Raw genomic sequence first — 15,309 nt, forward strand, 5'->3', positions numbered from 1 at the left:
CTGTGCTAAGAACTTGAGGGGTCCCTGTATTCAGAACTTGAGGGGTCCCTGTATTCAGAACTTGAGGGGTCCCTGTGCTAAGAACTTGAGGGGTCTCTGTATTCAGAACTTGAGGGGCCCCTGTGCTCAGAACTTGAGGAGAGGCGAGTCCACATTCTCCTTGTCGGTGGCAGGGCTCAGCTGGATCAGAGGAGAGGCCAGGTCGATCAGCTGCAAGAGAAGGACAAGGAGGTGAATGTAGTGCCTACACCGGCTGCCCACACCTCCCGGCCACTCACTGGAGGACTGTGCCCATTGGGCTGCTCCCAGCTGTGGACAGTGCCCTGTAGATGGCCCAGTCAGGGGCCCTGAAGGAACATGGATCTCACTTATAAGGGGAAATGGGGCAGGGGCCCAACCTGAGCACCCAGGGTCCCTGCAGACCTGCACACCCCTCACGCCAGCTGAGGCAGTGGGAACACATGGGAAAAGCGCCAGGAAGAAAGCGCTCTGAGGACGGGACAGCCCACCAGTGTTTGTGCCTGGAAAGGAGCCAGGCACCTGTGGCCCAGTGTAAACAGGACAGGCCACCCAGCATGTCCGTGAGCTCGCGGCCATCACAGTCCCAACAGGAGCCACACGCCCGGCCCCACAGTCCTGAGGAGCCGTGTCTGCTCCCCAGGCTGACGGAGACACATCCAGGGTGCAGGAACCGAGGCCCCCAGGGCTGGAGGCACTGGCCCCTCTCACCTGGCCTGCCGGCGGGAGGGGCTTCAGTGGGGTGTCCCTGTCAGGGGTGTTTATCATGAGGTCTATTAGAGGTTTGCTGCCACACTCCAGAGCCCCAGGGCCGGGGGGCGGATGCTGCTCTCCTCCGTTCTCTGGGGTGCTGCACAAGTCGATGAGCGGGAGGTCAGCCTTCGGGGTGATGGTGAGGCCGCCCAGCTGGATATCCACCAGGACGGCCTAGGGGACAAGAGCAGAGACGCTCTGTGAGGATGTGGCGACACAGCCACCTGGCCCAGGTCCCCAAGGGGATAAACCCCACCGCTGTACCTCTGACCCACACACGGTGGCCCTGGGGTCAGAGGGTTCAAGGCTGCAGGTGGTACAGGACAGAGTGGCGCGTGGGTCCAAACCCCTGACCTTGTGTTAGTACCCCGTTCACTGGCCGACATCCGAGCACCCTCACCCTCCTGCCCTCTGCCCTCCGAGGCCCTGAGGCCCAGCTTCCTGATGGCTGCATCGGGGGCACCTCACGTCTCACACACTGAGGTACCTCGTTCGCGGGCAGGCCCTCCACTGGCTTTCCCTCGGCCAGACTCGCCTCGGTGGTGAGATTTCTGGAGAAAGTGAAATCGTTCTTTTCTGGAGAAAAATTCAGTGCCTGTGGCACATGGTCTGGGGGAGAGAGACTCCCGTCCGAAGAGTCAGATGGCAGGAACACGACCTTTCCCGCTGGTGCCTCCTTTCTGTGGGAGGGAGAGAGGGGGAGAGTGAGGGGCGCCGTCCACGCCGTGGATCATGTGAGGGGTGCTGTCCACGCCATGGACCACGTGAGGGGAGCTGTCCACGCCACGGACCATGTGAGGGAAGCTGCCTACACCGTGGACCATGTGAGGGGAGCTGTCTACACTGTGGACTGTGTGAAGGACGCCATCCACGCCGTGGACCGTGTGAGGGGAGCTATCTACACTGTGGACATGTGAGGAGTGTTCTCTGGTGTAAACTGTCTGAGGAGATTCTGTGAGGAGCGTGGCCCACAGTGCGAACCCCACGTGGCAAGTCCTCTCTCTCTGGATGCGGCCGCCTGGCACTAGGGAAGCAGAGCGGTTTGGAAAGGGTCACCGAGTGAAGGAGCCCTGCCCTGGCATCTCAGGGTCTCAGGGTGGGTGGGGGACCCCTGGGTCACACAGCTGTGCTCCCACCATCACCCACACAGGGGCGGCGGGAAGCACGTGTCTCCCCTCCTGCACCTCACCTGGCTCCTGATCGCGGCCGGGGCTCAGAGGACCGTCGCCGGGCTGACGGGCACCAGAGAGAAGTTTGAGACCGCGGCATGGTCCGCGGTGCCATCCGAGGGAGGCTGGAGAGGCGACGGCTGGCAGGGGTGGGCGTGGCCGGTGGGCACTTTGTGCTCGTGGGGGTCCTGGGCCCAGGGAGAAGGCTCTGCGAGGCTGGTCTGGATGGAGGCTTGACCGGGGTGCTGTGGACAACCCTGGAGGGCAGAGGCAGACAGTGTCTAAGCTGGGACAAGCCTCCAATTCAGCCCACCACAGTGGGAAGTCCTGCGGGCCGAGAGCAGGGACCCGGAGAACCCCCAGGAAGGGGCCAGGCTGCTGCTGTGTCACCCCTGGACCCCGGCTCCTGTCTTTCCCTCGCTGGGGACGCTGACCAAACCCATCAGCCCTTCCTGGAAGGTGCTGAGAATACTTGCTGGCCAATTCACTCTTGATTTCATGCCACTGTGATGTCCCGTGGGCCTGGCGGGCACGGGGCTACACCCGCACGTCTCTCTACCCAGTAGTCATTATGCGAGTGGTCAGTTCGTGAGGCGGGGACAGGACCCCTGCCCCTCACAGACCTCTCCCGGGCACCTGCGACACAGGATGAGGCACGCCTCACTCTGACTTTGCTCTGTCACAGAGAGAGGGGCGAGCAAAGCCAAGGGTTTATGATAAAAATACTAAAATAACTGTCAAAATGAGGCAAGGTGTGACATGTTGCCCCACAAACCCCGAGGGAGACAAGACGACCCATCTACCAAAGACATCTGCTCTCCCTCTCAGGAGTGGAGCCCGGGCTCTTGGGGGCGGGGGGGGTGGACCCTGGTCTTCACGGCAGCGCTGTGGTGGGCACAGTGGCCCCCAGGTGAACTGCGGCCGTGCGCAAGGGTCTGAGAACTCGCCGGACTTTGTGTGAAAGCAGTAACTGCTCAAAAAGACTTCTAAGTCTGCAGACGGACTTGGAGCCAACCCTGGCCACGGAGGAAAGTGGCACTATGTGGTCACGCTGCTGCGTTCCCCCAGCACTGGGGCCCTGCCCCGGCTCCCTTCGCCGTTGAACCCCAGCGTCGGTGAGAACAGCCCTCCGCGTGTCTGTGGTGACCCTGCATCCTCCCTCTGCAGCCGAGGAAGCCAAGGCCCAGGGTGAGCTGGCAGGAGGTGGCGGCCAAGGTCATGGGCCCCGGGACAGGCAGGGGTGCAGCTGGGAGCCCTTAAGGAAAAGCAAGGCAGTGGGGACAGACTTGAGTTACCTGCCCACGGACGCGCAGGACTGTGGCCGCTGTGCCCGGGAGCGCTGTGGGGTCGCGGTGACTGGAGACGCACCTGTGGCAGAGCACGAGCGGGCAGTCAGGTAGGGAGCCCACCCCCTGATCACCCCAGACGGGCTTCCAATAATGGCAGCCCCAGCGTTAGCCATGATGCCCAGGAAGGGGCAAGTAGGGCACAGTCACAAGGGCTCGACGCTGCATGCAGAGGCAGGAGAGGGTGCAGCCTCCCTCTGCAGCTCTGGGGGGCCCGCCAAGGCCATGGTTTGGGGGCTGACCGAGGCTCCAGGAGAGGAGCCCTGTGCCCAGCTGGCCTTCACCACCCTTGCCCGTGGGCAGGATGAGCATCGTGGTCAGCGCCCTCCAGGACAGACGTGTTTGCTCTTCTGCAGTCTACAGGGCACGCAGAGCCACAGCCCAGGAACTGGGACGGCCGGGAGCTGGACTAAGGGGGAGCTGGGCCGAACAGGAGCTGGGCCGCCCCGGAGCTGGGACTCTCGGGAGCTGGGCCGCCCGGGAGCTGGGATGTCCAGGAGCTAGGACGAATGGGACCTGGGCAGCCCAGAAATTGGATCACTCGGGAGCTGGGACACCTAGGAACTGGACCGCCTAGGAGCTGGGACACCCGGGAGCTGGGATGTCCAGGAATTGGGAGGAACAGGAACTGGACCGCCTAGGAGCTGGGACACCCGGGAGCTGGGATGTCCAGGAATTGGGAGGAACAGGAACTGGACCGCCTAGGAGCTGGGCCGCCCAGGAGCTGGGATGAACAAAAGCTGGGACGCCGGGAGGTGGACCGCCGGGAGCTGGACTACCCACCACCCTCACCTAAACAGCAGCAGCTAGAGTGGGTGGTGAGGGGAAAGGTGCCACGACCACCCAACCTGCCGTTGGAACAGACGGCAATGCATCAGGGACTCACCGATGGAAAACATGGGCCTTTTGAAGAATCTTGACGGCGTGGGCGCGGCTGTGGGTGTGGAGCTGAGACAGGACCCTCGCCTCTGAGAGCCCCCGGCCGCACTCCGCTGAGAAGACCCGGGCAGAGTGAAGGTGGTGTCCAGCTGCGGGCCCGCGGTGTCTGGGGTCTGTGGTTGCAGGAAGGAAGCCGTGCTGGCCCCGCTGGGTTGCTCTGCAGGGGCCTGAGCGCCGCTGGCCAGCCTGGTCCGTGTGCAGCCTGCATCTGAGGGGCCTGTGGGCCTGGGCCTGCCCTGCCCCCGGGTGCCGGATGAGGCCCGGGCATCATTCGCAGGAGTACTGGCCAGTTCACCCGACTTAGCTGCAAAAGAAGAGATAAAACCTAGTGCTCACACAGCTGTACAGTGAATTAAGTCATGATGCTATTTAAAAACACACCATCTTTAACTTTTCCTCCCTAACGTTTTCAAAGGTTTCCTCTCACAATGACATTCACAGAGGAGAGTCACGTGACACATGGACACGGGCCTGTGTGTCCATCAGGCAGCATCATCCTACAGGACAGGCTGTACCGCTGGTGGTCAAGCAGTGCTAACTCAAGTCCTGACTCTATCCACAATCGCCAAGGTGGATGGGCCATGGAGGAGCTGGACCTCTCGCTCCTCACCGACACTGCAGACAGAAATGTGGCCCGGAGGAGCAGATGAAAGGGGAGCCTCGTCTCCAACCTCGCACCCCTCCACCGGACAGGTAGGCAGAAGGGGACCTGAGAGGACACCTTCGCCACTGGTCACTCTTACATTTCAAAGCGTCATCGAGACTCTGTGAGTCATCAACTCTATTTCAGTAGAGCTGCAGACCAGCTAGAGGACACTCAGCTGCCACCCAACAGGAGTCCAGACGTGACGCAGAGGGGGCAGTGCTGGGCTTCAGAATGAAGCGTGCTGACCAGACCTCAGCAGATGTCCAGACGTGACGCAGAGGCTCAGTGCCAGGCTCCCACATGGAAGCGTGCTGGCCAGACCTCAGCAGATGTCCAGATGTGACGCAGAGGGGGCAGTGCTGGGCTCCCACATGGAAGCGTGCTGCTCGGACCTCAGGAGAGGTGGCCCAAGGGGAAGGCCTAGCAATCTGCTTGTGAAGGACAATGGCCGGGAACACTTCTGTGTCTCTCCATCACCAGACCTCGGGATTCTGTGTGTGGTCTGGATGCACGCCGATCTCCCTGACGTCACGAGCTGTGAGCAGAGGGGCGCTGGCCCACCGCACCTGCACCGTGGCTGACACTGCCCGGCCCTCCTGCCAGAGCAGAGCTGCTTTTTGCTAAACAAGGCCAAGAACAAGGGACTGGCCAGGCCACCACCACTTCCGACTCAGGTTCCTTGGCAACCCTGCAAGCCGGTGCCAGAACCCTGACTTGTTGAGTTCTGTCGGCGCCAAGGGGCAGGACTTGAGGCTGGCCAGCAGAGTGCAGACGGTAGGGCTGTGAGCACAGTGCACTGGTGCTGCTGAGAACTCGGTCAGGGTCCACTCAGCAGACAATGTTAGAGGAATGACCACCTTGTAAACACAGAGAGGACTGACCATGTGTAAACCCTATGCGAGGACTGACCCCCCTGTAAACACAGCAAGAGGACTGACCACCTGTAGATACCATGTAAGGACTGACCCCCTGTAAACACAGCAAGAGGATTGACCTATAAACAAAGCAAGAGGACTGAGTCCCTTTAAACACAGCGAGAGGACTGACCACCTGTAAACACCATGTAAGGATTGAACCTCCCTGTAAACAAAGAGAGAGGACTGACCCTCTGCAAACACAGTGTGAGGACTGACTACCTTTAAACACAGCGAAGGACTAACCCCCCCCCCCGTAAACACAGAGAAGACTGACCCCCTTTAAACACAGCGATAGGACTGAACTCCCTGTAGACACAGCAGGAGGACTGATGCCCCTGCAAACCCATGAGAGGACTGACCACCCTGTAGACACAGAGAGAGGACCAAGCCCCTGCAAACACCATTAGAGGCAGCTGTTACGTTGTTCAGTCCCAGTAAGTCAACCACAATTCACAGCAACCTGGTGCAAAACAGATGTGACCCTGCGCTGTCCAGTGCCGTCCTCATGAGCTCGGATACGCTCGAGCCCACTGCTCCAGTCACTCTGTTAGTCCATCTCCTGGAGGGGCTTCCTCTCCCCCTGGCCCTCCACCCTTCCCAGCACGCTGCCTTCTCCTGGCAGCACGCCTGAAGGGTGGAGATGGAGGCGGAGGCGAGCACTCTGCTCGTAGGAGCACTCTGGCTGCACCTCCTCCACTGACCTGTCTGTTCTTCTGGAAGTCCACGGGACAGTTGGGGCTCTTCGGCAATCCCACAATCCAAAGGCACCAGTGATTCTTCCATCTTCCCTATTTATTGTCCAGCTTTCAGATGCACAAGAAGCAACTGAAAAGACCACGGTTTGGGTCAGGCACACTTTAGCCTGAATCAACACCGTTACTTTCCAACACTCTGGAGAGGTCCCTGACAGCACTTTCCCTGGACCAATTCATCCTTGATTTCCTGACTGTTGGTGCCAAGAGAGCTGTGTATCCGAGTAAAATGAAATTGTTAATAACCTCAGTCTCTTCTCCATCTATCACACTTGCTCTTTAGAACTCGGAGAGGTCTTTGACAGCAAATTTCCTCAGTGCAACACATCTTTTGATTTTCTGTTATTACGATGGATGTTGACTGTGGATCCGTAGAATGATGAAATACTGTTTTTGTTGTTATGTGCCATCAAATTGTGACTCATAGCGACCCTGTGCACAACAGCTCTGAAGCCTGCCCTATTCTGAGCCAGTCTCACTGTCTCCAACACACCTGCCCCCGTTATCCCATTTACTGTGTCAAGCCATCTCATCCAGGGTCTTCCTCTCCTGTGCTATCCCTCCATCCACCCTTCCAAGCATGATGTCCTTTTCCAAGGACTGGTCCCACCAGGGCCACATGCACAAATATGACAGACAGAGCCTCAAAATCCTTGCCTCCAAGGAGCAGCTTGGTTTCACTCTCTCCAGGTCAGACCTGTTTGTTCTCTTAGCAATCCATGGTATGTTCAAAATTCTTCTCCAGCACCACAACTCACTGATTCTTCTGTTACCCGTAGTTAGCTGTCTACCTCTCTGATGCAAAGCAAGTAACGGCCAAGATCATGGCCTGGATCAGGTGCACCTTAGTCTTTAGACTAACATTGTTCCTCTTAAGCACGGTGGAGAGGTCCCTGACAGCAAACTTCCTTAATGCAATGTGTCTTTTAACTTCCTGACTGCTGATGCCAAGAGTGTTGATTGTGGAGCCGAGCAAGCGGAAACTGTTAACCTCAAACTCTTCTCTATCATGGTGCTGCCAATTGGCCCAGTGGTGAGAATTTTTGTCTTCTTGATGTTGAGCTACAATCCATATTGAAGACAATAGCCCATGACCTTCTGCAGCAAACGCCTCAGGTCCTCCTCAGTTTCGGCCAGCAAGGTTACATCACCTGCATGATGCAGGCTGTTGGTGAGTTTTCCTCCAATCCTGGCACCACATTCCTTCTCAGAGTGCCCAGATGATCTGTTCTGCATATAGGCTGAAACATCATAGAGACAGGCCACATCCCTGACATACCCTTTTCCTAATTTTGAACCACACAGTGAGTCCTTGCTCTGACAACGGCTTCCTGGTCCAAGTACAGGTTTCACATGAGCACAAGAAGTGTTCCGGGAAACCCATTCTTCTCCAGGTTAGTCACAATTTGTTGTGACCCAAAGTAAATTAACAACTTTGATCTTTTCTCCATCTACTATGTTGCTGCCTAATGGTCCAGTGGAAAGATTTTTTGTTTTATTGACACTGAGATGTAATTTATGCTGAAAGCTGTGGTGTTTAACTTTTTTTGTTTAGCACTTCAAAACTTCTTTACTTTCTGCGAGGGGTTATGCTATCTGCATAACAAAGGTTGTTGATGAGTCTTCCTCCAATCCTGAGCCACATTCTTCACGTAGTCCGGCTTCTTGAATTATCTGGTCACCATACAGACTGAATAGGTACGGGGAAAGGGCATAACCCTGATGCACACCTTTCCGGATTTTAAACCATCCAGTGTTCTCTTGTTTTGTTCACAGCTGGGTTTGGGCCTATGTATAGGTTTCACATGAATACAGTTAAGTGCTCTGGGATCCCATTCTTCTCAATGTTAGTCATACATAGTTTGTTATGATTCACAGTCAATGCCTGTGTAGTCAATGTTGTTGTTACGTGCTGTCAAGTCACCTGCGACTCATAGCGACCTATATACAACAGCTCTGAAGGCTGTCCTCAGCCAGTCTCACTGACTATGACACATCTACCCTCATTGCGTTCGTTACTGTATAAATCCGTCTCATCTGGGGTCTTCCTTTCCTGCACTGTCCCTCCACCCTTCCAAGCATGAGATCGCCTCCCCAACGGTCGGTCCCTCCTGGCCACATGCCCAAAGAGTGTGAGACGGAGCTTCAGAATCCTAGCCTCCAAGGAGAAACTTGGTTTCACCTTCTCCAAGACAGAACTATTTGTTTTCATGGTGTGTTCAAGACTCTTCCCAGCACCACAACTCAAACATATCAATTCTTTTGTCATTCTTAGTCATTGTCCAGCTCTTTGATGTATAGCAAGTAATTGTGAAAACCATGGACTGGATCAGGTGCACCTTAGTCTCTAGACTGACATCTTTGCTTCTCAGTACTCTGGAGAGGTCCTTGACAGCAAAACATAACATCTTTCTGGTCCTCTCTGCTTTCTGCCAGGGTCTCCTTGACATAGTAATAGCCTTTGTGCCACAGCCTCTTCTGAATCCAGCCTGGATTTCTAGCAGGTATCTGTCAAGGCACTGGTCCAGCCGTTTTTTAATAATCTTTGGGAAGATTTTAGTTAAGAGGTTGGCCTTATAATAAGAGATTGCACTGCAATCCCAAAGGCACGTGACTCAAATCTACCAACTGCTCTGTGGGATAAGGATGGAAATCTCCCCTCACGCAAACCTGCTGGAGGGTCAGCTATGGGTCAGTTCTGACTTGATGGTACACAACAAGAAGAAAGATCTTAAAAAAAAAAAAGAAGAAGAAAGATCTTATCTGTGATATTAACGATACTGCTAGATGATTTCCACATTCTGTGGACCACTTTTCTTTCTTGGGAATCGGGACAAATACTAATTTCTTCCAGTGACTTGGCTAGGTAGCCGTTTCCCAAAATTTCTTGACAGACTAGTGAGCATGTGCAGGGCTACAGCTGTTTGTCAAAACATGTCAACCGGTATTCCATGAGTTCCTGGGGCCTTATTTTTTGCCAGTGCTTTCAGTCAGCTTGCACTTCTTCCTTCATTACCATTGACCCTTGATCAGATGGTACTTGTGAAACATTCCAGTGTTGACCGATTCTTTCTGGTACAGTGAACCTTGTGTTCCTTCCATCCTCTTCTGGTTCTTCCTGCATCAATAAATTGGCCCTAGAATCCTTCACTGTTGCGACTCCAGGCTTGACTTTGTCCTTCAGTTCCTTCAGCTGGGAATTCCAGCTGTGCTCTTCCCTTCTGCCTTTCTGACTCCATCTCCTCGCACGTTTCCGAATGCTTTGCTGCGTCTTCTCAGGCTGCCCTCTGAGCTCTGGTCGGGTCCCCACCTCAGCAGCCCTACCCCTTGGCTTGGCTTCTTCTCTTTGTAGTATAAGTTTCAGGGTCCCTTCTGACAACCATTTTGGTCTTTTCTTTCTTCCCTGCCTTTGTGATGACCTTTGACTTTCTTCACAGATGATGTCCTGTGTCATCACAGCTCCTCTGGTCTCTGCTGGGAGGGCCGACCACCCATCAAACACCATGAGAAGAGGCTCTAATAGGAACTGGTCTTTCTCATCACCTCCCCAGGTGACTTCCCTTCACCGCTAGATGGCACCCTTGGCCCACTTGGCAGAAGAGAAATGGGAGCCTGAATTTGAGCAGGTTGGGGATGGGGGACTTGAGAGCTGTCCAGGAGCCGGCCCACTGGCCCCAATGACCCAGGAGGGTCCTACCATGAAGGCGGGGCTGGGCCTCGGGGCCCTGGACACACACTTTACAGGGCGCCTGCCCTCCTGAGGCCACCGGGGTAAGCTACTCTTTTAGTGAGTGGCAGTGCCGGGTTCTAGGACCCCCGCAGGTCTTACCCCACCTGGCATCCAGGCCAGTCCACGGCCAGTGAGCCTCAGTGGTCAGAAGCATACCTGAGGAGCAGCGGGGTCTAGGCTTGTGGGAAGCGGGGGACAGCCTTACCGTGACCTCCTACCACAGTGGCCACCGTGCTGGTCAGAGACCCCCAGGAAGCGCTCTTTCCTGCCAGACTGCCCGTGCGGCCGGGTGGCCTCATCAGGGTCCTCTTGAGCTCCACCTGGAACAGAAGGCACGCGAACGCCGTCACAGATCCCTCACACACCCACTACTCCGTCCCTCCAGGGTCCACAGGGTTTCAGAAATGCATGGTCAGCCCTGCTTCCTAGTCTGTCTTAATCTGGGAGTTCCACCGACACCTGTCCACCCTGGGTGATGCTTCTGGCATTTTTCATGGGATCGCTACGAGCTGTACTCGACTCGAGGGCACCCAACAACAACTCTCGTCTCAGGAGGTAGTTTGAAAAGAATTCCTAACAACCCAAGAACTTAGAGAGTCAGCAAGTGTTTCTCAGGTGCAGCCTGCAAACTTCACATGACAAACAGCTGGTCTGATATGCAGATCTGGGGTCCTCCACAGTGCAGCCCCCACCTTTGCCTGCCTTCCCACACCAGCTGATCACCCCCCACCACTCCTGCCTGTCCTCCACACTATCTGTCCACCCTTGACCACTCCTGCCTGCCTTCCCACACCAGATGACCCCACCTCGCCCACCCCAACCTTGCCAGCCCTCTCACACCAGATGACCCTTCCCTGCCTCCCACCCACACCTACCACAGGGACTATTTTTAATTTTCATTAAATGTGTCCTTTTATTTGAAGAGGACTTTCACTGTCGTTGCTTTCACACCAGCCCGTCCCTGCTGAGCCTCCCAAGGCCTCCCCACACCCCACACTGCACTCACCTTGCTGGGCACAGGGAGCGCTCTCTTGCCAGGGACCACATGGCTGCTGCCGGCTGGTGTGGTGGCCACACCCACAGATGCTCTGGACTTCTTGGGAAGCAGCTCGCGGTGGGACCCCTCGGGCAGCAGCTTCATCCGGGAGGGGCTGGCTGGCGTCTCTCTTGTCGGCTGGAAGTTAAACGGGGAAATGCGAGAACTGTCCAGTCCAAACTAGTCACTGCGGTTTCCCCGTCACCAGCCCCACTAAGGGACAGGGTGGCACCTGCCTCCCCCATTACGAGGGACAGAATGAGCTGACTGCCGGGTTCCTCCCCAGGAGCGGCGTCAGACACGTGTGTCCAGAACAGAGTGCCTCCGAGCTCGTGCAAGAGGGAGCTGGACAGTCCAGCAAAGAATCAGTTCTGCCAGTCCAGACACTGGGTGTCCACGCCACAGTCCAAGCTGACACCAGATGTCCCCATGACAGAGCGGCGAGCTGTGCCGGCACAAGATTAAAGCACCCAACAGGTAACCACAAGGTGGGGTGGGGGCTTCACGTCCACAAAGTGCGTGGACAGCACAGGGGCGGCGAGTCGGAAGCCCTCGCTGGCAGCACCCTGGATTTGGGGGCAGCACGCGGGCAGCTTTGTTACAGCAGGACCAGAAAGGCCCGACTTTAAGGCTCAGTGATGGTCTCCAGACATTTACTAAGATGGGCAATCCACGGTCAGCACAATGCGATTTCAGAACGTTTCGTCCCCCCAGAAGAAAGCCCGCACCTTCCCTCTGCCTGAGCACCGTCCCCTCCCCACCCACACCCCACTCCCGGGCCCTCCGTGGGGGGTGACTGCACTCCAAAGAGGACCTGTCCGTCGTCAGTCTAAACAAACACCTCCATTCCGCAGGCCGGAGAACCCATGCGGTGACTCGATCCAACGGAGGACAGAGTGAGACTGCCCACAGGGACCACGGCCTCACCTGCCTCCCAGGAAGCAGTCTGTGGGTTTGAACCCCCAACCTTTACACTAGCAGCTGGGAGCTGAGCTGTGCCCCGGACTCCGCTGTGGGATAACGGGGGACACCAGGACGGAGGCTTCCTGGTGCAGCAGTGGATCATGTGCGGGCAGCTGACCAGCTGGTTGGCAGTCTGAGCCCGCCGGCTGCTGACGAGCGTGGGTTCCGGGAAACACGGCGGCTGCACCGTCAAGTCAGGACCGACCCACAGCTCACCGTCCAACAGGTCATCAGAGGCAGTAAAATCACCCGGGAGGAGATGCCCATCCTTCTCCCTCAGAGCAGCTGGTGGATTCGAACCATGTGCCTTTGTGTTGGCAGGGTAATTCCTTACCACTAAGCCACCAGCGCTCCTCCTGTAGCCCGCTGCCTTGGAACCCCTAGGGGGCAGCTCTACGCTGTCCTGCAGGGTCCCCAGAAGTCAGGATGGGCCCACAGGTGGGTGCTGTAGGAGTGATTCTTAGGCCTGCCGCGTAGGATGGATTCTGATTCACAGGGGCCCCGTGTGAGGTGGGGGAGAGCCCCCCAAGGGCTGCTGGCTGTAATGTTTAGGGACACAGACCACTGGGCCTGTCCCCGGCCGCACCAGGCAGACCTGACCTCTAACCTCAAGGCAGCAGATGGATGCTTGAACCCCAGAAACCTTTGCAGCCCGAGCCCCCCCCAAGCCAAACCCCGTCCCCGCTCTTCCAGCTCTTCATGCTGGGAGCCTGCAGGGCACCCACACATCTGCATCCCCACAGTGGTTCCTGAGACGCCCCCCAAGACCAACATCCAGCGGGGTCCCTGTCTACCTTCTCCACGGCCGAGGGGCGGCCTTTTCCTCTGAAGGACGAGGCTCGGGGCATCTGCAATTTGCTGGCGGTCTTTTTTTGTGTTATTGGCCGACCTGGAGCGGCAGTGGCACTTGGCTCTGCGGCCAGTGAGGAACGAGAAGATGGCCGGGACTCCTGCGTGCGGGCGAGGCTGGCCAGGCCTGGGGTGCTGTGAGGGGCAGGAGCTCTGGGAGGAGCAGGGCTGCCGGGAGGGGCCGGGGCGCTGTGAGGGGGGCGGGCAGGGCCAGGACCGGTGGCCAGGCCAGGAGGGGGCTGCCGTCCCCGGCTCGGCGGGCCCAGGAGGGGGCTCTCCGACAGGAAGTACGTCTCCCTCTTCAGGGATGTGGGGCTCTTCTTCACGTCGTTTCCCTTCTCAAAGAGGCTGATTTTAAACTTTGATTCCTGCACAAACGTCTCCCCACTGGGGCCTGCAGGGCCCCTGGCGTCAGCGTCCTGCTGCTGGCCGCTGCTTTCGATTTGTAAAGCCAGCAAGTGTGCCTCTCTGGAGACTTCCAGAAACTTCTCCCCCGTCAGAGGGCTCCAGGGGGAGGGACTCTCCAAGGCTGGTAAGAGAGGCTCCTGGCGGGGCTGATGACCTGTGAAGCACGTTGCTCTGCGCCCATCAGGCCTGAGAAAGACCTCGTCATCTTCGTTGGCGCTGGAGGTAAGGTAAAGGGGGGGATTATTAGCAACGTGCACATGTACGTGGAGACCTCACGGGCGGGGCCAGGCTTACCTTGAAGAAGACAACGAGAGGTCAAAGTCGAACTTCTCGTCAGCCAGGAGGAAGACACCTGAGGGAGGGGGACAGTCTGTTATTTTAGGGCTGAGGCAGAGGGAGCACCTACAATCTCAAGAACCATCAGAGCAATGGGGAAATCTGACCCCCAAAGTATAGCCCACCCTATTTCAACAGCCACTTTAACCTAGATGCTCTGTTGTTACGTGCTGTTGAGTTGCCCACGACTCATAGGCACCCTCTGTACAACAGCCCTCAGCCCTGCTCTATCCTGTGCCAAGCTCACCATCTCCAACACACCCAACCCCCTTACCCCAGTCACTGAGTCAATCCATCTCATAGAGGATCTTCCTCTTTTGTGCTGTCCCTCCACCCTCCCAAGAATGACGTCCCTTTCCAAGGACCAGTCCCTCCTTACAACATGTCCAAAGTATGTCAGACAGAGCCTCAGAATCCTTGCCTCCAAGGAGCAGCCTGGTCTCACCCTCTCCAGGACGAACCTGTTTGTTCTCCTAGCAGTCCATGGTATATTCATTTAATACTCCTCTCTAGCACCATAGCTCAAAGGCGTTAATTTTCCTTCTATCATCCCTAGTCACTGTCCAGCTTTCTGATGCACAGCAAGTAATTACAAAGACTATGGCCAGGGATGTGTCCCATCTCCATACCTTTTCAATCTACATGCAGAACAGATCATTTGGGAGGCTGGGCTCTATGAGGATGAATGTGACATCAGGATTGGAGAAGACTCATCAACAGTCTGCATTATGCTGACGACACGACCCTGCTTGCTAAAACTGAGGAGGACATGAAGCATTTGCTGTAGAAGGTCAAGGACTGCAGCCTTCAATATGGATTGAAGTTCAACATCAAAAAAACAAAGATTTCCACTATTGGGCCGATTGGCAGCATCATGACAGATGGTGAAAAAATTGAGATTGTTAACAGCGTTAGTTTGCTTGGTTCCACAATCAATACTCTTGGTACCAGCAGCCAGGAAAATAAAAGACGAATTGCATTGGGAAAGCCTGCTGTCAGAGACCTCTCCAGAGTACTGAGGAGCAACAATGTCAGTCTGGAGACTAAGGTGCACCTGATCCAAGCCACAGTCTTTGCAAGAGCACTCTAGATCATTCTATTTTTTTCTGTTTTCCTTTTCAAAGTGCAGCAGTCATCCTGTGCATGTGAAGCTGCTCTGAAAGCACATACCTCACCTTGAAGATAAAATCAAGAGCGCCCTCCCGAGTTGCTCAGCCAGTTTCTCAGAAGGGATGAGTCACTTTCAAGGTTAGAACATTTTTAAAAGAACGCCTGCCCTGGAGGAGAGGAAGTCCTACAAGTACATGCTCCCCCTTACAAGCTTCAGGACACACACTCATCTTCCGCGAAGAAACACAGGTGTTACTCAGAAACCCAGAAGGACATCATGCTGACTAACCACCCATCCCTCGTCTGGAGTGGCCCGAGCCACATGCACACTGACATC

General features: G+C 56.2%; 1 protein-coding gene across 1 annotated transcript in view; it reads right to left on the minus strand.

Annotated features, from left to right (window-relative positions):
• Positions 1–126: 126 nt before the first annotated feature.
• Positions 127–15,309, minus strand: part of GTSE1 (G-2 and S-phase expressed 1) — a 25,275-nt gene continuing 10,092 nt past the window's right edge. The window contains exons 2-13 of the mRNA XM_006888124.1: positions 13,821–13,878; positions 13,064–13,742; positions 12,604–12,672; positions 11,777–11,872; positions 11,277–11,444; positions 10,476–10,590; positions 4,173–4,529; positions 3,236–3,308; positions 1,961–2,197; positions 1,259–1,451; positions 730–945; positions 127–210 (exon numbers count right to left, since the gene is read on the minus strand). Of these exons, the coding sequence (XP_006888186.1) occupies positions 127–210; positions 730–945; positions 1,259–1,451; positions 1,961–2,197; positions 3,236–3,308; positions 4,173–4,529; positions 10,476–10,590; positions 11,277–11,444; positions 11,777–11,872; positions 12,604–12,672; positions 13,064–13,742; positions 13,821–13,878 (2,345 nt within the window). The remainder of the gene's footprint in view (positions 211–729; positions 946–1,258; positions 1,452–1,960; positions 2,198–3,235; positions 3,309–4,172; positions 4,530–10,475; positions 10,591–11,276; positions 11,445–11,776; positions 11,873–12,603; positions 12,673–13,063; positions 13,743–13,820; positions 13,879–15,309) is intronic.

The sequence above is a fragment of the Elephantulus edwardii genome, unplaced genomic scaffold, assembly GCF_000299155.1.
Source record: "Elephantulus edwardii isolate Elephantulus edwardi_28Jun2011 unplaced genomic scaffold, EleEdw1.0 scaffold00064, whole genome shotgun sequence".
In the NCBI taxonomy this organism is placed as follows: Eukaryota; Metazoa; Chordata; class Mammalia; order Macroscelidea; family Macroscelididae; genus Elephantulus; species Elephantulus edwardii.